General features: G+C 45.9%; 1 protein-coding gene across 19 annotated transcripts in view; it reads left to right on the top strand.

Moving 5' to 3' along the window:
- The window catches only part of SCUBE2 (signal peptide, CUB domain and EGF like domain containing 2), a 68,091-nt gene that overhangs the window by 9,721 nt on the left and 32,965 nt on the right, over positions 1-25,405 (top strand). For 6 of the 19 annotated variants that reach the window (XR_015142086.1, XM_086340119.1, XM_086340124.1 and 3 more), the window contains 9 exons: positions 3,848-3,982; positions 9,567-9,692; positions 12,897-13,013; positions 13,723-13,812; positions 18,150-18,266; positions 19,192-19,314; positions 23,041-23,157; positions 24,637-24,759; positions 25,173-25,289. Coding sequence is in view for 17 of the 19 variants with exons in the window: in XM_086340119.1 (XP_086196245.1) it covers positions 3,848-3,982; positions 9,567-9,692; positions 12,897-13,013; positions 13,723-13,812; positions 18,150-18,266; positions 19,192-19,314; positions 23,041-23,157; positions 24,637-24,759; positions 25,173-25,289 (1,065 nt within the window). In the remaining 2 variants the exon portion in view is untranslated. The remainder of the gene's footprint in view (positions 1-3,847; positions 3,983-9,566; positions 9,693-12,896; positions 13,014-13,722; positions 13,813-18,149; positions 18,267-19,191; positions 19,315-23,040; positions 23,158-24,636; positions 24,760-25,172; positions 25,290-25,405) is intronic. The other 13 variants (XR_015142087.1, XM_086340128.1, XM_086340131.1 and 10 more) reach the window with 5 other exon arrangements.

Genomic DNA, 25,405 nt, shown 5'->3' on the forward strand with positions numbered 1-25,405 from the left:
AGTTGATGGAAGACCCATTGATCACAGTTGTGCTCAAACTCACAGCCTGGGGAAAGTGTGAACTTCTGAAGAACAACATGCAGAACCTTCCAAGAGTTAAGGACTAAGGACCTTGGGTGGGGTCATTTGGAGTAAAGGCCTGCTCAGAAATCCCGAGGCCCCAAGTTCTTCCTTGCCTGGCTGCTAACTCAGATATTTCAGCAGACTGTTTCCATTTCCCCCTCTCTGGGCTCTCTTTCTGGGTTTGGTAGCAAGAGTCTGCCTTGCAGAAAGGCCCTGAGCATCCACTGAGTACCTCTGAAGGGACTCAGGATTCTATGAAAAGGAAGGCGAGAGAAAATACAGTGATACGTGAAGATCAGGACCAGCACACAGAGAAACCTCTCTGCCGTTTGGACTCAAAAGAGCAGAAGCATTTTGTGACAGGGAAGGAGCTCAGTATCAAAATTTAGGAGTGGCAGTTTCCTGTGTTCTCTTGGATGGCCCCTACCTCTCCTCGGCCCCTAACCCTACACCAGCTGCCGATATATGAGCCAGGATATGCAGAGGACAAACACCACTGAGTTCTGGCTCTCTACCCAGATTGCTCCAGAATCTTGGGTGCCTGTAAGCCTGAAAAACAAAATGTAGCTCTTCCAGACAGCTCACCCCACCTGAATTCCATTTCTGTTTATGGAATAGCTACTAGGTCTTGTAGCCTATTAGCATCGCTTGAAAAGTTTAAAATGACACCAGGTCTCATCCAAGGCTAGTTAGACCAGTGTGGTCCAGATATCAGCATTCTAACCTGCGGCCAGGTTGTGAAACACTGTTTTATGCTCTGAAGAAACTCACCAGCTTAGTGTGCACGTGAACTTTTGTATTAATTCATTCCCTGATAGCTCAATTGGTAAAGAATCCATCTGCAATGCGGGAGACCTGGGTTTGATTCCTGGGTTGGGAAGATCCCTTGGAGAAGGGAAAGGCTACCTACTCCAGTGTTCTTGGGCTTCCCTTGTGGCTCAGCTGATGAAGAATCCACCTGCAATGCGGGAGACGTAGGTTTGACTCCTGGGTTGGGAAGATCCCCTGGAGAAGGGAAAGGCTACCTACTCCAGTATTCTGGCCTGGAGAATTCCATGGACTGTATAGTTCATGGGGTTGCATAGAGTTGGACACGACTGAGTGACTTTCACTTTAATCCGAGCGCATCACCCAACTTGATACATTTCTGATTGCTTTGGAGAAAAGGAATAGTGGGTGAAGCATGGGGTAGGGTGGGGCAACTCAGAGCCAGGCCAGGTGTTGGTGCCCAGAGAGGCAGATCGCTCCTGCTCACCCCAGTCCTCTCTGCAGGAACAGCCAGGCCAGGTGTGTCCCAGCGTCTCTCACCCTCTGGAATGTGCTCCCTTCACCCTTTGGCACGGAGAAGGGCGAGTTTGTTAGGCTTCAGGGGATGGCTGGAGTCCCATCAGTTTAGAAAGGCATCTGCTGGGTAGTGTGGGAGGACGGATGACTGTAAGATCTGAAGCTTGAAACCAGATAACAGGTATTTAAATGGGAATGTTCTTGTTACAGATGCCCCCAGGAGCTAAGATAGGCACATGGGAAATCAGGGCTGGAGAAAATAAATTGGTTTTTATGTTAGCCTTCTCCTCGAGCCTCTATCAGATCTGAGATTTTTCTGGAAGTTTCCTCTTCTTTAGCTTTGATAATGCTATGCTCTTCTTCTTGTTTGTTCATGCATTGAAGAGTTAATATGTGCCTGCAGGTTACAGGGCTATGCTAAATATATATTTTTTAAAACATCTGTCTTCAAGGAGTTTGCAATCTAGTGGCTATGGATAAATAAGCAATTCTGAGGAGTCAAAAGGTACAAATTAAAAAAAAAAGATTTTGAGAATGCATAGCGGTAAGTGTATTGATGGAGCCGTGTACAGGAGTGTGTGTGACTCAGTGGAAGAAAGGTCCTCTAACCTTGCCCTAGGGGCACAGCACTGGGGCAAGGCTCCCTCCCTCCATGCTGATGGCTTCTTTATTGGGGCTCCTGCTCTCTCATCCTGCTACCCTCAGTGTTCTCCAAATTCTTCCTCTGGCTGTCTCCTCTCTCTCCTCTCCTCTCCCTTCCTACACTCCTGTGTTTGACTTGCTCAGCTGCCTCCAGCATATTATCAGGACACCACGAGTAAGTGGTTTTCAGAGCTGTCTTCACACCGGGCTCAGGGTTCCCACAGCCTACTGGATCGAGCCCTGGATGTCAGCATCTCGCATGTATCACCTCCCTGCCCTGCTGGGACCAACCAGTCTCCACCCCCAGTTCCTCCCCATGTTTCTCAGCCACCTCACCCTATGTCCACATGACACCCTTGTCCACAGTTCTCTTTTATTTCTTCCATCCTAGGCACCCCCTCTGTGGTCCCCTTCTCCTCCTGCCCTCAATCTTTCCCACCATCAGGGTCTTTTCCTGTGAGTTGACTCTTCACATCAGGCAGCTTAAGTATTGGAGCTTCAGCATCAGTCCTTCCAATGAATATTCAGGGTTGATTTCCTTTAGGTCACCAACTCAATGGGCATGAGTTTGAGCAAACTCCAGGAGATAGTGAAGGACAGGGAAGCCTGATATGCTGCAGTCCATGGGGTTGCAAAGAGTCGGACATGACTGAGCAACTGAACAGCAGCAGGTATCCTCACTGCCAGGCCCCAGGTCAGGTCCCTACTGGCACCAACCAGGGCTATTTCAGGCACATGTTTGAAGCTGGACTCCCAGGTTTCAATTCTTCCCTTCTCTGAGTGCTGTCTTATCCTTCCCAACATGAGGGGCTGATCGTGTCATCCCAGCTCTGGTGATTTCCAATTGCCTCTCTGATGAAGTGGGAACTTCTTTGCCTGGTATTTAAGGTCCTCTGCAGTGTGACCCCAATTTGTTTTCCCAGCTCTATCTCCTGTAACTTCCCTACCTGTACCATGCTTCAGTCAAATTGAATTACCCACAGTTATCTGGACATACTCCATGTCCCCCAGCCTTCCTGCTACACTCAGGCCCTTTCTTCTGCCTCCAGTCCCATCTCCTGATTTATCATTGAAGAAAGACTGCAAGGCTCACGCCTTCATCAGCTTTTCCAAAGAACCCATCCTGAAGCCCACAGCCAGATGTGACCTCTGTCCTCTGTGCCATTTACCTTACCTCACCATTACTCCTTCAGTGTCTCTTCCCCTTTGCTGAAGCGGATGCTCCTAGAGCCAGGGAACTGCATCTTACTCATCTGTGTTTTCGGAGAAGGCGATGGCACCCCACTCCAGTACTCTTGCCGCCCATGGATGGAGGAGCCTGGTAGGCTGCAGTCCATGGGGTCACGAAGAGTCGGACACGATTGAGCGACTTCACTTTACTTTTCACTTTCATGCATTGGAGAAGGAAATGGCAACCCACTCCAGTGTTCTTGCCTGGAGAATCCCAGGGACGGGGGAGCCTGGTGGGCTGCCGTCTATGGGGTTGCACAGGGTCGGACACGACTGAAGCGACTTAGCAGCAGCAGCAGCATCTGTGTTTTACTGTCTCCTCTAGCGCTGAGCTTTGGAGAGAGAAGGTAAATACTTACTGGACTGATTACCTTGTGTCCAGGGGGACGGCCTGTTTAAGGGAGCCACGGACCTGTGAGGGCTGGAGTTAATTACCTGCGGTCCCACTGGCTTCAATTCTGAGAGCTTCTGTGACACAAGGACCTGAAGAGGGACCTCGTCTCTGCTTAGCAGGAGCCCCTGAGCTGCTGGGCAGTGGGGTGGGGAGTAGGGTGGGGGATGGGAGGTGCTGGGGCGGGTGTGTGTGAAGCAGCCCCACACGCAGAGGCTCAGCCTTCTCCCCCCGCAGACGTGGACGAGTGCCTGGAGAACAATGGCGGCTGCCAGCACACCTGCCTCAACGTCATGGGGAGCTACGAGTGCCGCTGCCAGGAGGGCTTTTTCCTGAGTGACAATCAGCACACGTGCATTCACCGCTCAGAAGGTATCTCTGCTCGGCTGGGGGGGGCGGGGGGAGGGGCAGCGCCACACCCGAGAGTCCCCCTACCCCCAGTGGCTCTAGAGGGAAAGCATGCCATGTGTAAAGTCTGGAGGCCTGACGGGCAGGGTATTTCAGCTTCACCTTCCTCACTGGCAAAATGAGGGAGTTGGTCTGGGTGAGTTCTGAGGTCTCTTCAGACTCTCACAGTTGCTGATTCTAATCTCTAAATAGACACATGACACATTTCAAACATGACGATGTCTCAGAAGAAATGATGATCTGCCAAGTTTTTGGAAAAGGTGCTGCAAAGCACAGCCGGCTTTTTCAAAGTGCGAGCCGCTCTTCGTGGGGAGGGAGGGAGGGGCTGGAGCCTTCCCGTGGAGACTCAGTAAATGGCCCTGTTTTCAGCAAGAGCGGGCCTTCCCTGTATTTTGTATTTTTGAACTCTGACCTCTGGGATTCCAGGGGGCAGGTGGACCCCTTCCCCAGACTGGGGGGGGGTCCTCTATTTTAGGGTTTCCTTCACCCATATTGCCATTCACCATTTCTCCATAAATTTGCAGAAAACTCCTCTCCTCTGATGGCTTTCGTTCTCTCTGCTTTGTGTTTATACCTATTTTCTTTTTCTGTTAGTTCAGTGGATTGTGAGGAGGGAGAGGCATTAACTTCTTGTGGCCAACCAACCATTTTTAACTCAATGATGTGGTTTTAATCCTTCCCTGCTCTTTCTTAAGCCACAGAACCACACTTTGATGGCGGTATGTCTCCCATGGTTGCTCGTGCCTGTTTTTAAGGGAAGTGCTCCAAATACTAGACTATTAACTCCTTTGTGCTGCTTGTTCATCCTCATAAGTTAAAATGAGGTGATTTTCAGTTTTCCTACTATTTAATCACAAGATTTATAGATTTATTATTTTAATTGTGGTGGTTTTAGTAATTTTTCAAGGGTTTCTTTGTGGAAGATGATTTTTGCCTCATTTTCCAAGAATGATGGCTCCTTCCTTAGCCCTCACCAGCAGGCCTGTTTGGGTACTAAGAAGAGGAGTCAGAGAAATGGGGAGTCGGATGCTCTTATCCCCCAGCTTGCTTACTGTCAGAGTGTGAGCTGGTTACTCATAGCCCCTGGCTCTAATCAGGTGATCTCTTATCTCATTTAGGTGTAGCCCTTGACTGAATAGCAGGTTTGATTTTCGTTTTCCCTGTGGGGTTCTCTGGACTCTTCCATGAGCTGTACCTCTTGTCCAAGGCTGAATTAAGATGCCAGCAGCACGAGGATGATCCTGATCTCAGGGCCCCTCCCCTTTGGTTGCTCAAAGCTGCTTCCTGGAAAGTCCCTCTGGCTTCCTCTTCAGGTGGCAGGAGGTAGAGCTAGTGGTCCTGTAGGTAGAGCTGTGATTGAACACCCCCAGTATGGGTCCCACCTCTCGTGAAGCCACTGGCAGTGATTAAGACCTTCTCTTACCCTCACTCCTCCAGAGCAGTGATTCAGCCCCTTTCTCCTGTCCCCAAGTCCCCAGACTGATTACAGACACAGGCTCCTCAGACTGCAAGACCATAAGAGCAGTTCCTTTCCACAGTCTGTGTTTTCTAAATTTGTTACGATTCAGACATTCTTAGAACCCCTAAAGAGTATTTAAAATGAGGATATTTGTTTGGGGCTAAAACCCAAGTCCAAGTATTGGAGTTGTGATCTGGAAGCACTCTGTGATTTTCTGTTGTGTTTCAACCTGGCTGCTGGGTGAATTCATGGTGGCGTGAGCCCACAGATTAGAGCAGTTTGCAGCTGCCCACTTCCATTGTAGGGTTTTAACTCTCCAAATAGAGCCAGCGGTAAACAGTATTCCTCTAGGATGCCCTCCTTGAAGTGCACATTAAACTCCTGAAATCTATATTAAAATAGGCTTTAAAACCCACAGCTGATCCTTTAAAAATGGTTGAAAGAAGGTAAACACTGCAAGCTAGTATTTTCTAGAGTCACCAATGTTGTTATTAATAATTATATGCTAAATGTTCTTTAATATAAGGGATCATACTAGTTAACTCTGAGAGAAACTCAAGCTATTTGTGTGTTTTTTTTTTTCATCCTTAGAGACCCCAAAGTTCTGGTAAAGAGACTGTGTGTTTTCACCCATGTAATGGGGGTAGGCTGGAGAGAGACACATGGCCCCAGCCTGCCTTTGTGCCTATTCATGGGTGCTCAGGCTCTCAAAATGAGCATTCCTCTTTTGTTTTGTCCGCTCTGAGAATATTTCTAGATGTTTGCACTGCTGCCTTTTTAGAGTAGTGGGCAAGGTGGCAGGTTAGTGAGTAACGGGCCGTGCTGTTAGCAGGATCTGTTTCTTCCTTTTCTTGCCGTATTTGCAAGGCTTATTTTTATTCAGTTCCCAATAATATACTTCAGTGAGACCCTGGGCCAGGGGTCCCCCAGAATGGGATATTTCTCAGGTTTCTGAGCTGTTTCCTCCCTGGTGAACTAACAGTCCTAAACATAACTGTCCAGGCAGTTTCTGGGATAGCCAGGACCCTAGCTGGGTCCTCCAGTTTGGACCAGTCCATCTGCCTACCCTAGCAGTGGCCTTGTTTTGAGTCAGGGTACTCTGAAAAGCCTCGGGGGCCCCTCTTAAAAAGCCCTTAGCATTTCCAGAGCCATTTAAACCTTCAGTGTCTTCTGGTAACTTTAGGTCTTGCTTGGTATGATGTGACATCAGGGGGCAACTTCTTTGTGCATCCTCATGGTATCTGGTGCACAGTCAGTTCTTACAAAATATTTCTTGTGCAAATGAATTGCTCTGAGAAGCAGTAAAGGTCACTTTGCAAACATCTTAACAGACTTGTAAATGAAATGAAAAAGAAAAAGAGGAAGAAGCAGCTGATTTGTATGGGAATGTGCTTTGGGGTACTTCCCCTCACTCCCGACCCTGGGAACCATCTTGTGCGGCCCAGCATCAGAAACATCGGGAAGCAGCCGGCATGAGATATTGAGGATAGTCTCCCGGAGGGAAGGAAAATGATGTTTCTACTGCTGCCTTTTCTTGGGCACTTTACATTTACCACTAGATGCTCCTGGAGCCTGTTAGTGTAAATGCCCTGCTGATCCAAGAACAACTGTAATGCTGGGTGGGCCTTCTTTGGAGGACAGGATGCTTCCTGGAGGCATCTCCCACCTCCTGTGCCATCTTAGTACTGGGAGAAAATAATGTCTTCAGAAATCACCGGCCCAAGCCAAGAGAGAGCTCCCCCCTGACCCAGTGCAAGCTTCTTTCTGTGTTAATTGACAGCAGGCCTTGGCACGGATGAATGGATCCCAACCACCTCCAGCAGATTGAGTGCTGGAGCTCAAACAGCTCATAACTGTCAGATAAAAAACAAGAAGGTTTTAAGAGAATGTGAGATGTATTAGCTGTTGCCCTCTCTTTTGGAATAGAAATGACATCTGTTTGTATTAAAACAATCATTCCAGTTAAGCATAGACCCATGGGTCCCATGGTGAGATTTGGAGAGAAATGACTTTTGACTTAATTAGAACCAATTGGCTAAGGTTTTAGGGGCACAATACAGAGCAGTATTGGATCCTGGAGAACTCGAATGAAAGCTTTTTGTACTCATGTTAAAAGAGTGCCACTTCCAGTATTAGAAAATGTCTTGTCAGTGGAGAATCAATGAGAACCAAATCCCTACTCTTAAAAATGTTTTAGAGTTACATTGCACAAATGCAAAAAACCATCACATGAATACATACCTATTTAGTTCAGTTCAGTCGCTCAGTCGTGTCTGACTCTTTGCAACCCAATGGACTGCAGCATGCCAGGCTTCCCTCTCCATCACCAACTCCCGGAGCTTGCTCAAACTGATGTTCATCGAGTTGGTGATGCCATTCAACCATCTCATCCTCTGTTGTCCCCTTCTTCTCCTGCCTTCAATCTTTCCCAGCATCAGGGTCTTTTCTAATGAGTCAGTTCTTTGCATCAGGTGGCCAAAGTATTGGCGCTTCAGCTTCAGCATCAGTCCTTCCAATGAATATTCAGGACTGATTTCCTTTAGGATGGACTGGTTGGATCTCCTTGCAGTCCAAGGGACTCTCAAGAGTCTTCTCTAACACCACAGTGCAAAAGCATCAATTCTTCGGTGCTCAGCTTTCTTTATGGTCCAATTCTTACATCCATACATGACTACTGGAAAAACCACAGCTTTGACTATATGGACCTTTGTCGGTAAAGTAATGTCTCGGCTTTTTAATATGCTGTCTAGGTTGGTCGTAGCTTTTCTTCCAAGGAGCAAGCATCTTTTAATTTCATGGCTGCAGTTACCATCTTCAGTGATTTTGGAGCCCAAGAAAATAAAGTCTCTTACTGAACCCCATGAACAGTATGAATAAGAAAAAAAGATATGACATACCTATTAATGTTGTGCAAACCAGGGAGAGGTTTTGAGAATACTCTTGGGTGTGATAACAGTTCCTGCAGAGTGCTAGGATGTGGCAGAGTCCTAAAGAATTGGTATTGAGAAGAGGCATGATGCTGGCAAACCACACAGATGTCTGCTTTGCTGCAACCCCATCAATTAGATAGATGCATGCTAAACCATCGAGGAAAATAACTCCCTTCCCACCATATTTACCACAAGATCAGGCCTAATGAAAATTACAGTTTACCTGGGAGGGATTTAACAGCAGCTCAAGGAAACCACATGTATGAGGTCTGTCTCTGTTCTTTCTGCTGTTGACTTCTGAGCCTGCTGAGGGAGGGCCCAGGAACTAACTGAAGGAGGTCACATAAGACAGGTCCCTGGCAGATGTCCACGGGGTGATGCCAAAATACAGAAGTAATCACAGTCACCTCCAGAGTGTGGATTTGGTGGGGGTACAGAGGAGGGTTGAAATTTTCTGAAAATCATCTGCGAGAATATATGAAAAGGAAGACTTCCCTGGTTAAGACTGTGCTCCAAATGCAGGGGGCTTGGGTTGAATCCCCGGTCAGGGACCTAAGATCCCACACACCATAGAGCATAGTGCTCCCCTGCCCCCCAAAAAGAATCTGTGAAAAGGTTGAGAATCTTCACCTGTCTATCTGCAGATTTTTGTAGAGAGATTCTCCTTTTCTGTTTGCATTCTTGATCAGCATGGGTAATAGCATGGCAGAGATAAGATTTACTGGGGTCCACAGGTTCTGATTCCACACCCAACAGAGAGCTCCTAGTGGTACTTCTTTTTTTAAAATTTTTTGATCACACCACGTGGGATCTTAGTTCCCTGACCAGAGATTGAACCCAGGCCCTCTGCAGTGAAAGCGTGGAGTCCTAACCACTGGACTGCGAGGGAATTCCCTTCTGGTGGGTACTTTTTTCTAAGTGTATTGAGTAGGCTCCTATCTCTTTTGGAGAATTGAAACATCCTATGTTTTGGGTGACATAAGAAAATTTTCATATCTCTGTTAACTGGCTTGATATGAATGACATATTCTTGTAAAACGTGGGGCTGATGGACACCCAGGCAGGCAGGTTTGTGGCCCGCCTGCCAGCCCCTCCAGACACTCCGGGACTCTGGATTCTGGTGCAACCTGGTCATCGGCTGCATGCCGCTGTTTTGCAGAGGGTCTGAGCTGCATGAATAAGAATCACGGCTGTAGTCACATCTGCATGGAGGCCCCGAAGGGCAGTGTCGCCTGCGAGTGCAGGCCAGGCTTTGAGCTGGCCAAGAACCAGAGAGACTGCATCTGTAAGTACAGACTGGTACCCCGCCCATCCCTGCACCCTGGGAACCCCAAGCCATCCTACCCCAGAGGTTGTCTTGTGCAGCCCAGCATCAGAAACATCAGGGAAGGCAGCTGGCGTGGGATACAGAGAATAGTCTCCTGTAGGGAAGGACAATGATGTTTCTAAAGGGACCAGTCAGAAGGAGCTCACACTCAGGAGTGAGGAATGTGAATGCTGGGGCACAGGTCTCCCTCTTTTCATGGAATAAAATAAAATTTCCTCATTTGGAAACTCTTTGATACCCGCTTCCTGCTTCTTGTACAAGCCTCACCGACCTCCTTTCTCCAAACACCAAACTCCTTGCTTTTGGAAGATAGTTCCCATTCTTTCATGCCTTCAAGGCTTTTCCAAGCCCTCCTCCCTTCCTGGCTTGGTGAATTCTCACTCAATATTTATTTACTTATTTTTGGCTGTGCTGGGTCTTTCTCTAGTTGTGACGAGCAGAGGCTAACTCTTCTTTGTGGTGCTCGGGCTTCTCATTGCAGAGGCTTCTCTTGTTACGGAGCACCGGGCTCCAGGGTGCACAGCCTTCAATAGTTGCAGCACCATGTGGGATCTTCCCAGACCAGGCATTGAACTTGTGTCCCCTACATTGGCAGGTGGATTCTTATCCACTGTACCACCAGAAAAGTCCTCACTCAATTTTTAATATCCTGCCTAACTTCTAATAATGAAAAAGATAATAGGTACTTTGGGAGGGCATTTAATATGTGCAAAGGCTTATCTAAAGAGGTGCCATATTCCATTTAATTCTTACAGGCATCACCTTATGAGCCAAGTTGAGAAAATTGTGGAGAAGGTAAAGCTATAAGGTCACAGAGGGAGCAGGTGGCAAATGTAGGATTCACACATAGATCTAGCCTGACTGTAAGGCTTGTGCTCCTAATCACCATGCTACACGACCTCAGAGGCAGTCCCCGATGGCCTCAGACAAGGCCGCCAGTTGGTATTTTGCCTCCCGCAGTGTTGTTTATTCCTCAATTATAGCACGTGGCTCTGTGGGTTGAATTGTATGTTTATGTGTTTGTTCCCCCAGCTATGAACCTCTCCAAGTCAGGGATTTTGTCTTACTTTTGCCTCTTGGTCTTGTCCTGGATGTGTTCAATACACATTTATGTAATGGATGAGTCAGTACATGGTGTACACAGTCCAGATGCAGCTGCCTCGGGATGAAGAAACACAATAAGAGCTCCGACGGATAACAGGAAACGACCACCATTAAAGGTGTTTCTAAACCACTATTTATGCCAGAGGAAACAGTGAGGGTTTCCTTTTAGGAACTCTTCCCAAAGTCATTGGGCTTCCGTGGTGGTTCAGCTGGTAAAGAACCCGCCTGCTAATGCAGGAGATACATGAGATGTGGGTTCCCTCCCTGGAGGAGGAAATGGCAACCCACTCCAATATTCTTGCTTGGAAAATTCCATAGAGGAGCCTGGTGGGCTGCAGTCCGTGGGGTCTCAAAGAGTTGAACATGACTGAGTGAACATGCACCTCTATTACATTTTGGGGTTTCTCAGGTGGCTCAGTGGGTGAAGAATCTTCTTGCAAATGCAGGACATGCAGGAGTCATGGATTCGATCCCTGGGTCAGGAAGATGCCCTGGAGAAGGGCATGGCAACCCGCTCTGGTATTCTTGCCTGGAGAATCCCTTGGACAGAGGAGCCTGGCGGGCTACAGTCCATAGGGTTGAAAAGAGTTGGACACGACTGAAGTGACTGAGCATGCACGCAGCATGCCCAAAGTCACGGACCTTCTAGAAGATGCCTGCAGTTTGCTAGGGTTGGTTGTTTACAGTGAGTAGACCTCCGTGGTTAAGAGATGGAGAGACAGGGACTTCCAGTGGTGGAAGCCACTGGACAGGTGGTCCAGGGGCTGAAACTCCACACTCCCAATGCAGGGGGCCCAGGTTTGATTCCTGGTTGGGGAACTAGATCCCACATGCCACTACTAAGACCTGGTGCAGCCAAATAAATAAATATTAAAAAAAAAAAATAGAGATAGACAGTTTTGCTGGTGAGACTTCTCTCTGATACCTCCATCACAAAGCAGAGCACGGCCTCATAGCCTGACAATCTAGGGCTTATGCCACCATCACCATCAGCAGGTTCTGACAGCCTCACAAGCCCCTAAAAGTGGGACTGGCTACAGCTATCCTCAAAAAGAAGACCCAGGTCTCTGCAGGAGACTCACCTGTGGATGAGATTCAGCATTTTACAGCCTTTCAGGAGCCAGTAGACTACCTGAGAGTTTATTTGTAAAGATTTAAAATGTTTTAAAGATATCATTGCTCAAATAATACCATAAGATTATATTCAGATAATATTATAAAACTTAAAATAATAAAAAACCCCCCAGAATTTCACCACATAATCCAGCTGTTTTGCTTTGCTCATATTCCTATTTAGTTGTTGATATGCATATGCAATTACTACACAGCTATAATCACAGAACATTTTCTTTCTCACAGCACAAATTTAGTTCTTTTAAATTAAAAAATTAAAAATGACTGTATAAGAATTTAAACAGTCCAAAGAAACATGTAACCCTCCCCCACTCCCATTTCCTTTGCCAGAGGTAACCACTGTTCAGTTTGATGAATAGATAGTTTTGTGGTTGGCTTTCTTCCCCTCCTTGGCTTGTTATCAACGTGTTCATACACAGTCTTTGTAATTATTGGTTAATGTTGCATTAACTGTGCGCGAAGAGTCATCATTTCCTCTGATTACCCTCCCTTCTAACTAATCAGATGTAATCTGATGAGAGAAATCCTAACATATACGTATAAATTAAATACCATCTGTTCCAGACATAAAACGTGATAACATTTCCAAATGTCCCAGTACTTCTTCTGATAGAGCAGAGCACTAGTTTAGAATCCTTTGGTATCATTTCCTTTAAATGGTGAAAATCTCCCTTCACCTTCACATCTCTGTCTTCCTATGTAGTGTTGCTCAGATCTGTCGTTCAGCATTTCTACAAGTCTTATTGTGACTGCTTGCTCACATAGACAGGGATATGGACTGAGTCAAGGGTCTTTTACGTACAGTCCCTAGTACATGCTAGGTGCCTAAAGACCTCCTGAATGAGAATCAGAGCTCTTTTGGAGGAAACAAAGCCCCAGGTGTGGACATCTCAGTGTTTGATGTGTCGATTCATTTTCTCTTAGTGACCTGTAACCATGGAAACGGTGGATGCCAGCACTCCTGTGAAGACACCGCTGAAGGCCCAGAGTGTAGCTGCCATCCTCGGTACAAGATGCACTCGGATGGGAGGAGCTGCCTCGGTGAATGGTGACCCCAATGCTGGGTTAGGGTCTTCCCCAGCCTGCTCGCCGCTAACCCAACCCTAACCCAAACCCTAACTATTAATAGTGTTTAGAACCAGAGGTAGGGTGTTGCCAGTGCACTTGCCCTCAAGCGGGTTCCATGCTGCTTCACATGGGGCAGGGGCAGTATTCCAGACCTGGAATGGGGACCCTTTTCTCCCTGTGAGAACTTGGAGAGCCCTTGTTCCTCTTCTGGACTAGGCTGCTCCCGGAGCTGATATTCTGGAGATTGGTCACCTCCCAAGAGAGCTGTTCATGATGACAGGGTGGCCTTTGCCGTCAGCAGAAGCCAGAGTTGCATGCTTATGGCTGGATGCCTGCCCTGTCCATCGTGATGTGTCCTTTGCTAGCTCCATTTTAGAGGTTCCCCGATCCAAGATTCTTTTTGTCCTGAACTAGGGGTTCTGAAGTGAATCTGAAGCTTGCATTCCCCAGGGTCTGTGGTCAGTACAATATAATAAAAAAAAAAACTCTTTCCCGTATTTAATGTCTATTAAGGCTCTGTGGCCATGTAACACAGACCCTCATTGCAACATGTTTTTTTTGAGCAAAGAGTCACATTTCTCACATTGTTCTCGTGTCTGGGATTTCCAAGGAAGTGGTTGTGCTGGGGATGAACAATCTGACTCATTCAGTCTGAGAACTGTGCTCTTTGCGTCTCTTGCAGAGCGAGAGGACATTGCCCTGGAGGTGATGGAGAGCAACACCACGTCCGTGGCAGATGGGGATAAACGGGTGAAACGGCGGCTGCTCATGGGTAGGCGCCTCACACACACCCACCAGCCCAGCCACTGCATTGTCCCTTTCCGTCCCCAACTTACAGCCTCAGGACTGAACCTGGGGCCATGTGCCCCAGACCAGCTGGACCGGAGTCAGCAGCTCCTGTCCAGCTGAGGTGTGTCTGTTCTCCACTCACTGCTGTTGCTAAGTCACCATCCAGGACCCCTGGTCCAGTGGGAAGAACATCGATTCAGCTGTCAGCGTAGCTGGTTAGCATCTGAAACTTGCCAGACTTGGGACTTGGAAACACTGTGTCCTGGCCTTCCTCTAAAATGGATGTAATACAGTTGATCTCTTCGGGCTATCAGGAAGCTCAGCTAAGACAATAATATGCCAAAGTGCTCAGAGTCCACTGCCTGGGACTTAGTGGGTGGTCAGTACATGTCAGATCCCCTCCACTCTGAGTAACTATGAAGAGAGAGGCATTTTGGGCAGCCCCTGCTTAGCATGGCACTTTGGCTGGGTATTTGTCCACTGAGTCTTCTAGTTCAGATTCAGCTGTGTTAATGGCAGGAGAGATGAATGGAGAAGAGCGGCACTTGGCTGAGGGACACAGGAAGGTCTGCCAGCAGGCCCGCTGGAGCTGCAGGCCACAGACAGCAGACACTCAGCCTTGGCTGTGGGGCGGGAATCAAGCAGCTCCTTTGATGTTATTATTCTGCAGAAAGCTTGGCTTGACCTAAATGAAACTGATCTTTGGATAGCTTCTGGATGTAACGGTCAGGTAAGATATTAAGCAGCCGTTGGTTACCAGGCACGTGACATTTCTGAGCTCTTTTCTGCTCTGCCCTATTAAAATTATTATTTTTAATTGCCTTAGAACAGTATGTATGAATAATATAAAAACCTTAAAGAGTTAATTAGTACTTAATAGTACTTATAATGAAATAGATCATTTCCTTGTCTCATAACTTGCTATTTGCCAGTGGCCACAATTTTTAATTCTCCTGGTTGTTTCTTCTTCTCCTGACTTACCCTCCCCCATATTTCTGAAAAGGGAAGTGTATATAGTTATTTCTTGATGTCAGGTGTTTTTTTTTACCCCTTCACCACAGGGTTCATGGGATCTTAGTTCCCTGAGCAGTGATCGAACTTGCATCCTAGGCAATGAGAGCACGAAGTCTTAAGCACTAGGCTGCCAGGGAATTCCCCTGATGCATCAGTTTTAAATAGTAGTTTTTGACTTCCTACCACAGAGGATTAAGTTGTTAAGCTCCCTTTTGACCCCCTCCCCCAATACACACACAGACTCCCTCATTCCCTTAATATGTTGTTATTCAGTCACTAAGTTGTGTCCGACTCTTTGCAACCCAATGGACTATAGCCTGCCAGGTTCCTCTGTCCATGGGATTCTCCAGGCAAGAATACTGGAGTGGGTTGCCATTTCCTTCTCCAGGGGATCTTCCCAACCCAGGAACTGAACCCAGGTCTCCTGCATTAGGGCAGATTCTTTACCAACTGAGCTGTAAGGGAAGCTAGTTTTCTTAGTACCTCTTACCATTTTTTTTTTTTTTTTCCAAATTTCTGGCAGACCTCTAAAACCCTTTACAATGTGTTCAAATACAGCAGATAACTTACCAATTGAATTTTTTACAGAAAAGTCCCTTCTGAGGCTTCCACCCTGCTCCAGTGGGGCCTCATTCCTGGGCCAGTTGCATATCTGTCATCTTGGCCTTTCCTGGACCACCCACTTGGAAATTCCCTTCCCCATGCTCCAGCTTTGCGGGATCCCATGGCTTCTGTTTTGTTAGTTTGCAAGGGTAGATAGAGATTTTTTTTAAAACTCTGCACACCTGAAAATGCCTTTATAGTTCACCTTCCCCCTTTCTTAAGAATTTGGCTTAGTAGAGTTCAAAGTTGGGAAGAATATTCCGTCAGAGTTTTGAATAATGCCCTGTTGTTTTGAACATTCAGTGTTCTTTCCAGAAGTCTAATTCTTGATTCTTCGTGTGAAACCTATAAAAGCTTCTCTCTGGGTGTTTTTAGGGTCTTAACGTTGTCCCTGGTGATCTGAAATTTCATGACAGTGTCCCCCACTGAAGAATTTGTCTCACCTGTTATACTGAGCACTCAGTAGGCCTTTTCAAGAGGGACATTCGCGTACCTAGGTTCCAAGAAATTTTCTTTTATTTTTCTTTCAATAATTTTCTTTACTTTTCTCAGTCTTTCTGAAACTCCTATTAGTTGACTATTGTAACTCCTGGTTTGCTCCTCAAATTTACTTCTTTTTTCTCTTCTTGATATTTACTTCCTAGGAGATCCTTCATTTTCCCCCCTAAACTTTCTATAGAGTTCTTTTTATATTTCAGCCTTCATATTTTAATTTTTTAAGAACTTTACTTTGGTATTTTGTTGTTGGAACTTGTTCTTATTTCATGGATGGTTTTCTTACCTCCCTGAGGAAATTAATGATAAGATTTTCTAACTTCTCTATCGTTCCCCTGTATTAGCTTTGTTTTCCCCAGATTCCTTTTCCGGTGTTTGTTTGACTTGGTGTATTATTTCATACTAGAGGCTTTCCTGAAATGTCTGGTGATCCTCGGCTGACTTTTCATATTTAAAAGTGGAATATTGAAAAGCCACTTGGATAATCTGTCAACTGGTGGGCTTTATGCTTGGTGGACTAGGCAATGGCTTAGTCATTTCATCTGGAGATCTTCAAATGCCAGTATCTGCAAGTCTTTTACTTGGGCAGGTCAGTTTAACTGGAGAGGAATCCTTCAGTCTCCTGCTGGGGTTATTTAGGCTTGGCTGCCAGTGTCCCAGGAAATAGGGAGACAGAGGATGAAAGTGAGAGATCGCTCTTTTCACAGTATAGACTTTCACCCGACAGCATCTCCCCTTCCTTCCTCTGCTATTTCTGGTGCCCATGAGTCCAGGGTTTCTCTGGTCTGACTTTTTCAGAGACTATATTAATCTGCTTTAGCCTGAATAGGGATGAACTATGGGCTATGGAATTAAGATGGCCATCTGGGGGCTTATTTGTTATACAGACTCTCAAATCAGTCTTCATATTTTAACTCCATCCTTACCTCTGCCTCTCGAGTAACTTTAGTGCTTCCAATTCCCCAGCCCCTCTGGGATTCTGTGGCTCACAATGAGCTGACCACTTGTTGGCATCTCTCTGCAGACTGCCAGGGTTTAACTGCTAGTTACCTTTCCTCCATTGATATGCTACTTCCAGAAGATTTGACATCTTTCATCTATTATTTTCTATTTTATTTGTCCTTAATGATTTACACTTAAAATTTTATTTACTCTCTTTTTAGTGAGGTTTTGGAGAGGAAACAGAGATAAACATACTTGTTCTATCTGTCATATTTAATCAGAACTAAGTTTGTCCTCCAAGACTTCAAAAAGAAGTAGTTTTGGGTGTAAAGTCAGTTTCTGGTAGCTAAATGCTAACAGTTGAATGAATGTTGAATGCGTTTGTGTATTACTTGGAATTAATGCAAAGCTAAACGGTTAGATACGATTTAGTAACTGCAGCTGAGTTTTCACATAGCCATAATGGGTCTTCCTCCTTCCAAGGAAAGGTAAACTTCTAATTTGAGTTACTGGGCAGTTGCCGAGGAAGTCATTGGTCTGCAGGAAGAGAAGGGCTGAGATGGGTGATATTTCCCCTTTCTCACTTTGCCCATAACACACAGTGAACAGAGAAGGTTCAGGTTAAAGGAAGGGAAATCCCCCTTGGCTCTGTTCTGCATTCACATCTAGCCTGCTGGAAGAGGTTGTCATACTCAGCCTCTTTAGTGTCTTCACTAAAGAACATTTGGTTCTTTAGTGTCTTCACATCTTTCGTGTCTTCACACCTGCCAGGAACTTTTAGTGTTTTCACATCTGCCAGTAGAGAGGAAAGCAGGTTGGCAAGGGCGTCTGTCCCCCTGGCATCCTGTCAGGTTTCCTGGGGAGATGTCACTTATTTATTTGGCTGCTCTGGATCTCGGCTGTGGCATGTGAGGTCTTTTAGTTGCAGCACGTGTGATCTTAGGCTGAAGCATGCGGGATCTAGTTCCCCAACCAGGGACTGAACCTGGGTCCCCTGCATTGGGAGTGCAGAGTCTTAGCCACTGGACCACCAGGGAAGTCCCGATGTCACTTACGCAGAGAGGGGATGGGGAAGAGCTGCACTTGCTCTTCCTCTAACTCACCTGTGGGTGGCAGAGACTTGGGGTATGGCTGTGAGTACCCCACACACTCCCTGATGTTCATGAATTTTTGTCAAGTATTACCACTGCACGGATGTCCCTTTCCTCCCAGCTGTGTCAGCACTTCTCTATGAAGCTAACTGCCTCTTTCTTACCTCCTTGGCAGAAACGTGTGCTGTCAACAATGGAGGCTGTGACCGCACCTGCAAGGATACTTCAACAGGGGTTCATTGCAGTTGTCCCGTCGGCTTCACGCTCCAGATGGATGGAAAGACCTGTAAAGGTAGCCTGGGCCTCTCCATGCAGCTCACCTGGGGGAGTAAAGGCAGTTCTCCCCCTCCACGCCTCCTGAGCAACTCCAGATTTGCTTATGATTCATATTGATCAAAAGGAAGCGTTTCTTCCCTAGGCTAGTAGAAGGTTATAATTGAGGAAGCTTAATTAGAACCGACTTAATTACAGTAACTGTAGAGAAGGTCAGCTTCTACAGGCACAATCCATTTCAGGCAGTGGCCTTATTAGAAAAAAGCAGTTGTTCACGGAAACATTCATTTCCAGGAGATAATATCATCCTATCATAAATAATAGCCAAGATTGTTATCCAGAGAACTTAATGAATGTACCATCAACATGTTGTAATGAATAGAGACCCCAGTGACTTAGTATTTCATGGGCAAGAGTACAAAGGCGTCGTTCTTTAATGTAATTTTAAAAAAGTAGATAAACAGTTACCAGATGAAACAGAAAATATAAGATTAATCAAGTATCAGAAATCATTTAAAAGCATTGAGGCTATTTAATCGTTATGTAATTTGCCAAAACAAATATTCTAGTTCCTTATAGTTTAAATCGTTAAACTGGAATGGGAAGTATAGGAAAGGAAGCCATCTCATCTTGAGAGACCAGTGCAGGCATGAGAGAGTAATAGGGCATCCCCGTTTTCCCTCCATTTGTTTCCTTAATGCCGGTTAAGAGAAGGGCAGCGTAAGTCCGAATTCTCCAGGGTATGAGGCAATTGTCTTTCAAAACGGGTTAAGCCAGGCAAGAGAAGGTGTGTAAGATGGAAAACATCAGTAAACATCCTTAAATGCTTTTATGGGTCTCTTTCTGTTTCAGAGAATAACGAAGCACACACAATAGCACTTCAGGGATTTGTGGCTAACAAAGCAAGTACCGCTGTCTGATTTGCCGATGCTTGCCTGTTACAGATATTGATGAGTGCCAGACGCGCAACGGAGGGTGTGATCATTTCTGCAGAAACACCGTGGGCAGTTTTGACTGCAGCTGCAAAAAGGGATTTAAATTATTAACAGATGAGAAGTCTTGCCAAGGTATGTGCTGAAACATAGCTGTGCCCTGCAGTGCCCACTGGTTGGATTGGAGAAGATGAAACCCTACTCGGGCCGAGACCGCCTCACTGGGCTTCTCAAGTGGAGTCGTTAATCCAACCTCCAGCCTGTGCTTCACTTTTTTCATCTGTTAGATAAAATACAAACATGAGTTAGCTCACAGATATATTTTGGAAATTCAGTTGCTGATGATTAGAGAACACCTCAAAGAACCTGTGTGGTGTGATTACAGCCCAGAGCTTGCTGCTAGAAATGGATCACAGAATGCAAGCAGGGTTGTGTTAGGGTTGAGATGATGAATACGTTCCCTTTTCTAAAACTTCCTTGAGTGTTATGGATTTCCTAACAAAATTTGGTGCAAAGTGATGTTGATTTAATTAACATATCTTTTCTCAGCAAAAAGTTGGGGTCAACTAATTGGTCCCTTTCTTATAGGCCTTGTTTGAATGACCAGCCTTTGGTGTTGGGGCAAGGGTAGGAGATGAGGGAGGGAGGGGACTGAGTGGAGGAGAGGCTGGGCAGTCCTTGGGCAGGATGTCAAACCCCTTATCAGACACATTCTTCCCACATAAGGGATATCTTAAGGGAACTTCTCTGGGTAGCTGTTATTGATATTAATAATTGTTTTGGACATCGATAAGCTGTTTTGGGTTGAGGGGGCATCATTTATATTTCCAGATGAGCACCTTTTATGCCCTATTGACATGCAGAAAGAAACCCCCAGGAAAGATGTGCTGGCGTTTATTCCTGTTTCATTTCTGAGAATAAGAACAGCCTAACTTATTTGGTTAGAAGTCCCACAATTAAATTAAAATCAGAAAAAAAATCTGATTTCACTTCAGATAATAAAGATGCAACATTACTTTTAAAAAATCTTACGGTCTTAAAATCTTAAGTTTCTCTCTTGGTTTTTTCCTTCTTGATACATAATTTGTCAGACTCTTCATAAGCCCCCTTTAAAGTCAGCGAGTTCATTTTAGATAACTACTGCATGATTTTCTTCTGTTTGACTTGGAAAGAAAATTTACTGTTCCATATGATGTTTCATAATGTATAGAGCAAGAAATACTATTTAAGCTGTGTAAACACATTAAAAAGGAATTAGAAAAGTGATCTCATTATTTTTGGCAAAGCAAGAGCCCTTTGTGAGCAGCCAAAGTTAGCTACCGAACAAACCCACATTCTCAGTAACTGGCTGATATTAATAACAGAATTCATAGAATGACATCAATTGCTACAGAGCAAATAGACTTTTTCTCATTTTTCACTGGTCAGTCTTGGTAGAACAAATATTTGCACAGAACAAACTTGCTGAAGAAATTTCCAGGACTTCTGGGAAAAAGTGGATGAAGAGATTTTGTGAGATTTTGCCCTTTTTTATTTCTTGTTTTTCATTCCTCCAATTCCTTCCAAATGTTTGTTTTTTATTAACGAAGTTTCTCATGGCACAGTTGGTGTTGAAAAAGGGATCTAGCAATGGTCTAGTTGGCTTGCACTGAGTCCTGCCCTGGTCCTGGTCTATCCATCTGGGGACACAAGTCGTAACTGTTAAAATCTTCCCAAGAGTTGAGGAAGTGAAACACTGAAATTCCAGCGTACGGGAAAGATGTGAGAACAGAACAGGGAAGAAGAGATGATTAGATCGACAAAGGCAGCCTCCTGAGGCTAGTTTCCATGATCTCAACTGAAGCCAAGGAGGTTTCCATGCTGAACCAGGAAGGGAGGGGTCTCCTGGAACTGAAACAGGAGGGAGGAACAAAGCCAAAGGATTGGCCAAAAGGATCTAGTTTGGTGCTTAAGCACCACATTTCAGGGTCTGCAATAGAAAATTACTGAGGATGTTAATGTTAATGCATTTTTTTTTATTTTTTTGTAGTGCAGAGGGCATTAAAGCTCAGGATCAACTGGTCTCCTGGGGCCAGAAGACAAATTCTGGCTAGACCCAAAAGAGATATCTCCAGCTCAAGTGTTTTCTCTTTTTAATTGAATATAGCTTATAACATTACTATGGATCTTTTACCAATTAGTAATAGAATAGTAATAACGCACAGTTCAGTTCAGTTCAGTCGCTCAGTCGTGTCCAGCTCTTCTCGACCCCATGAATCGCAGCATGCCAGGCCTCCCTGTCCATTACCAACTCCCGGAGTTTACTCAAACTCATGTCCATGGAGTTGGTGATACCATCCAGCCATCTCCTCCTCTGTCATCCCCTTCTCCTCCTGCCCCCAATCACTCCCAGCATCAGAATCTTTTCCAATGAGTCAACTCTTCGCATGTGGTGGCCAAAGTATTGGAGTTTCAGCTTTGGCATCAGTCCTTCCAATGAACACCCAGGACTGATCTCCTTTAGAATGGACTGGTTGGATCTCCTTGCAGTCCAAGGGACTCTCAAGAGTCTTCTCCAACACCACAGTTCAAAAGCATCAATTCTTTGGTGCTCAGCCTTCTTCACAGTCCAACTCTCACATCCATACATGACCACTGGAAAAACCATAGCCTTGACTAGACGGACCTTTGTTGGCCAAGTAATGTCTCTGCTTTTGAATATGCTATCTAGGTTGGTCATGACTTTCCTTCCAAGGAGTAAGCGTCTTTTAATTTCATGGCTGCGGTCACCATCTGCAGTGATTTTGGATCCCAGGAAAATAAAGTCAGCCACTGTTTCCACTGTTTCCCCATCTATTTCTCATGAAGTGATGGGACCAGATGCCATGATCTTTGTTTTCTGAATGTTGAGCTTTAAGCCAACTTTATCACTGTCCTCTTTCACTTTCATTAAGAGGCTTTTTAGTTCCTCTTCACTTCCTGCCATAAGGGTGGTGTCATCTGCATATCTGAGGTTATTAATATTTCTCCTGGCAATCTTGATTCCAGCTTGTGTTTCTTCCAGCTCAGCGTTTCTCATGATGTACTCTGCATATAAGCTAAATAAACAGGGTGACAATATACAGCCTTGAGGTACTCTTTTCCTATTTGGAACCAGTCTGTTGTTCCATGTCCAGTTCTAACTGTTGCTTCCTGACCTGCATACAGGTTTCTCAAGAGGCGGGTCAGGTGGTCTGGTATTCCCATCTCTTGAAGATTTTTCCACAGTTTATTGTGATCCACAAAGTCAAAGGCTTTGGCGCACAGGCAGCACCTTAATAGTTTACAACCATTTTTAGGTATGTTAGGGCTTCCCTGATGGCTCAGATGGTAAACAATCTGCCTGCAGTGAGGGGGACCAGGGTTCGATCCCTGGGTGGGGAAGATCCCCTGGAGGAGGGTGTGGCAACCCACTCCAGTATTCTTGCCTGGAGAATCCCATGGATGGTGGAACCTAGTGGGCTACAGTCCTTGCTATCACAAACAGCTGGACACGACTGAGTGACTTTCACTTCTCTTTCACTTTTAGGTATGTTATTTCACTTGACTTCATTTCAGTATCTTGAATTGCTCAGCCCTGCAAATAAGCATGGGTGAGAGAGACCCACTGAGCTTTTTAGTTTGCAATAGCACTTGGAAATAAGGGTCCTGGCTGTGAATATACTTCTTGTGGGTTGCTTAACACTTTCTTTAATACAAGTGAGCAGGGAGAGCTGATAGATAATTCTTTGCTCTGTTTTTTTTATTGTATTGGTCAGCAACTAGTGTTCTTATAAGCTTGTTTTTCTCTCCGCTTGTCCCTCAGAGTCAGTTTCAGCTCCCCTCTCCCTTTGACAATTACAGATGTGGATGAATGCTCTCTGGATAGGACCTGTGACCACAGCTGCATCAACCACCCGGGCACCTTCACATGTGCTTGCAGCGAAGGGTACACCCTCTATGGCTTTACCCACTGCGGAGGTGAGCAGAGTCCCTCTAGAGTCACATGAGGCTGGGCCTTACTCCTAAGGTTTCCTGAGATCAGGGCCAATTTTTCTACCTTGGGAGCTGGACTGGACATACCCGTCACTTAACAGTAGTAGGGAGTCCCTCAGTTCAAGGGAAGCATCTGCTATGGGAAATCTTCTCACATTGATCCCTTTAATTCATCAAGTGTGAGATGGAGCAGAGAAAAGAGCTGAGTTCTTTCAGTGGTGAATGCTTTATGGACCGTATTGATGCTGTTGTACTCAGAGAATGGAGGGTCTCTCAAGAGCTGATGCACTGTCTGCTGGAACTTCCCAACAGATAGTAAAGTCACAGTCCTCAGAGAGGCTTGGCGGTGCACCAGCTGATCCCACAGTCTTACTGTGCATAGGGGCTGGCTGTGGGGCTTGGTTCGAGCTCTTTGAGCTGGTCTTCATGCAGGCCTCTCATCTGGAAGTGGGACCATGAACCCTATGTCTCTGCTGAGCCCTTGAAGCAACATCTTCTGATGTCTCATGATCTTACGGCTAAGTCGACTATAGCCCAAGTCAGACTTGGTGTCACTCTGCGCCCTCTAATCATCAGATGCATTTAGCAATCTTTGAGAATGCAGATTCTGATTCTGATTCTAAATGGCTAGACTTCCAAGGTGATTTTGGAGATTTGAGGATATGGGAACCACTGATCTAAGTATTTCCTACCCGATCCTTGTGTCCTATGTCCTTAGGAAGAATGGATAGTAGTAATTTGTCATAAATAGTGTTGTTTCTCTCCCCCTTTTCAAAACATACCCGTCATGGCTGAAGACATACTCTCCAGTCCATCAAGAAAGTTCAAGGAAATGTTTCCTGAATATGAATATGTATCTGCGTTTTAGTTGGAGTCACCTTCCAACTTGGACTCAGTCTCAGGTTGATGGGGATTAGTGCACATCATTTTTCTTTTTTAATGTCAAAATTTTGACAGCATAACTGCTTTATTTTTAAAAATTTAATTATTATTTATTTAGCTGCATTAGGTCTTCATTGTAGCACACAGACTCTCTAGTTGTGGCACATGGGCATTTTTTTTTATCTATACCCTAACTTTATAAACTATCAAGTGGAGAATCCTCATTCTCTCTATCTCCCTCGGGATGTAACTCAGGAAGACAGTGGAGTTTTAACTTAGGGGCCTGTGCTGTGGCTGAGTTGGACCCTGAGAGTAGAGTGTGACCCTTTCTCAGTGTGCTCGTTGGGGCAACTGTTTGGTCAAGAATGGAACTTGAGATCATCCTGGTGAGGTTCCTGCCAGGAAGTCCACTGAATGGGGAGGGGGTCAGCTGGTGCCAGGTGCACGTTCTGAAGGCAATCAGCACGTTCCCTTAGTGAGTTTCAGTCACGTGACTCCCCTCCTGCTTCTTCCTTGATGGAGGGATACTGTCAGCCGGGTCAGCGACAGACGGCTGTGACAGGAGAGTGTTTTACTTCCCAGACACCAACGAGTGCAGCGTCAACAACGGAGGCTGTCAGCAGGTCTGTGTGAACACTGTGGGCAGCTACGAATGCCACTGCCACTCTGGGTACAAGCTCCACTGGAATAAAAAGGACTGTGTGGGTAAGAGTCCCTGCGGCTCAGGCTCAGCGCAGCCCAGCAGTTCTCGCCACGCCCCCCTGGACCCGGCGTGTGCCGGCCAGTCCTCGACTGAACTCTCCTGCCCTCAGCTGCAGCAGCCCATCTTTAAATAGTTCAAAAACAGGAGATACTTTGCAGGCTCTTTGGTGTTTCCTTCTGTGCTTCAGCGTAGGTTGGAACTCACTTCTGTTTGCTTTTCCATATGAAAAGAATAGTAAACCAGACGCTCCTTTACCCTGGGCGGGTGGTGGGGAATAAGCGAGTGTCTGTGTTTTGGGCTGGGCATCAGCGCTGCCTTCTTCGCTCGGGTCTTTGGTGTGTGGGAGTCAGCTGGCCTGGTCTCACCAGGAAGTGTCCTTCTCTCTCTGTAAGTGTCTGCATTTTGTCCTGTCTAGAAGTGAAGGGGGGCCTGCCCACTAGCCTGTCACCCCACGTGTCCCTGCAGTGCGGTAAAAGTGGTGGAGGAGACAGGTGCTTCCTCAGATGTCACTCTGGCATTCACCTCTCTCCAGGTGAGTGGGTCCCAGGCCCGGGGCCAGGCCCTCCTGGCTCTAGGTGTTAGAAGCCCTCACAGGCCTTCCAAGTATTTGACCAGCTGCTCCCTGGCCCCTGGAGGCCTGTGCTCTGA

Source organism: Bos grunniens, chromosome 15 (genome assembly GCF_055505025.1).
Source record: "Bos grunniens cultivar Pamir isolate PY7600 chromosome 15, Bosgru_T2T1.0, whole genome shotgun sequence".
Lineage (NCBI taxonomy): Eukaryota > Metazoa > Chordata > Mammalia > Artiodactyla > Bovidae > Bos > Bos grunniens.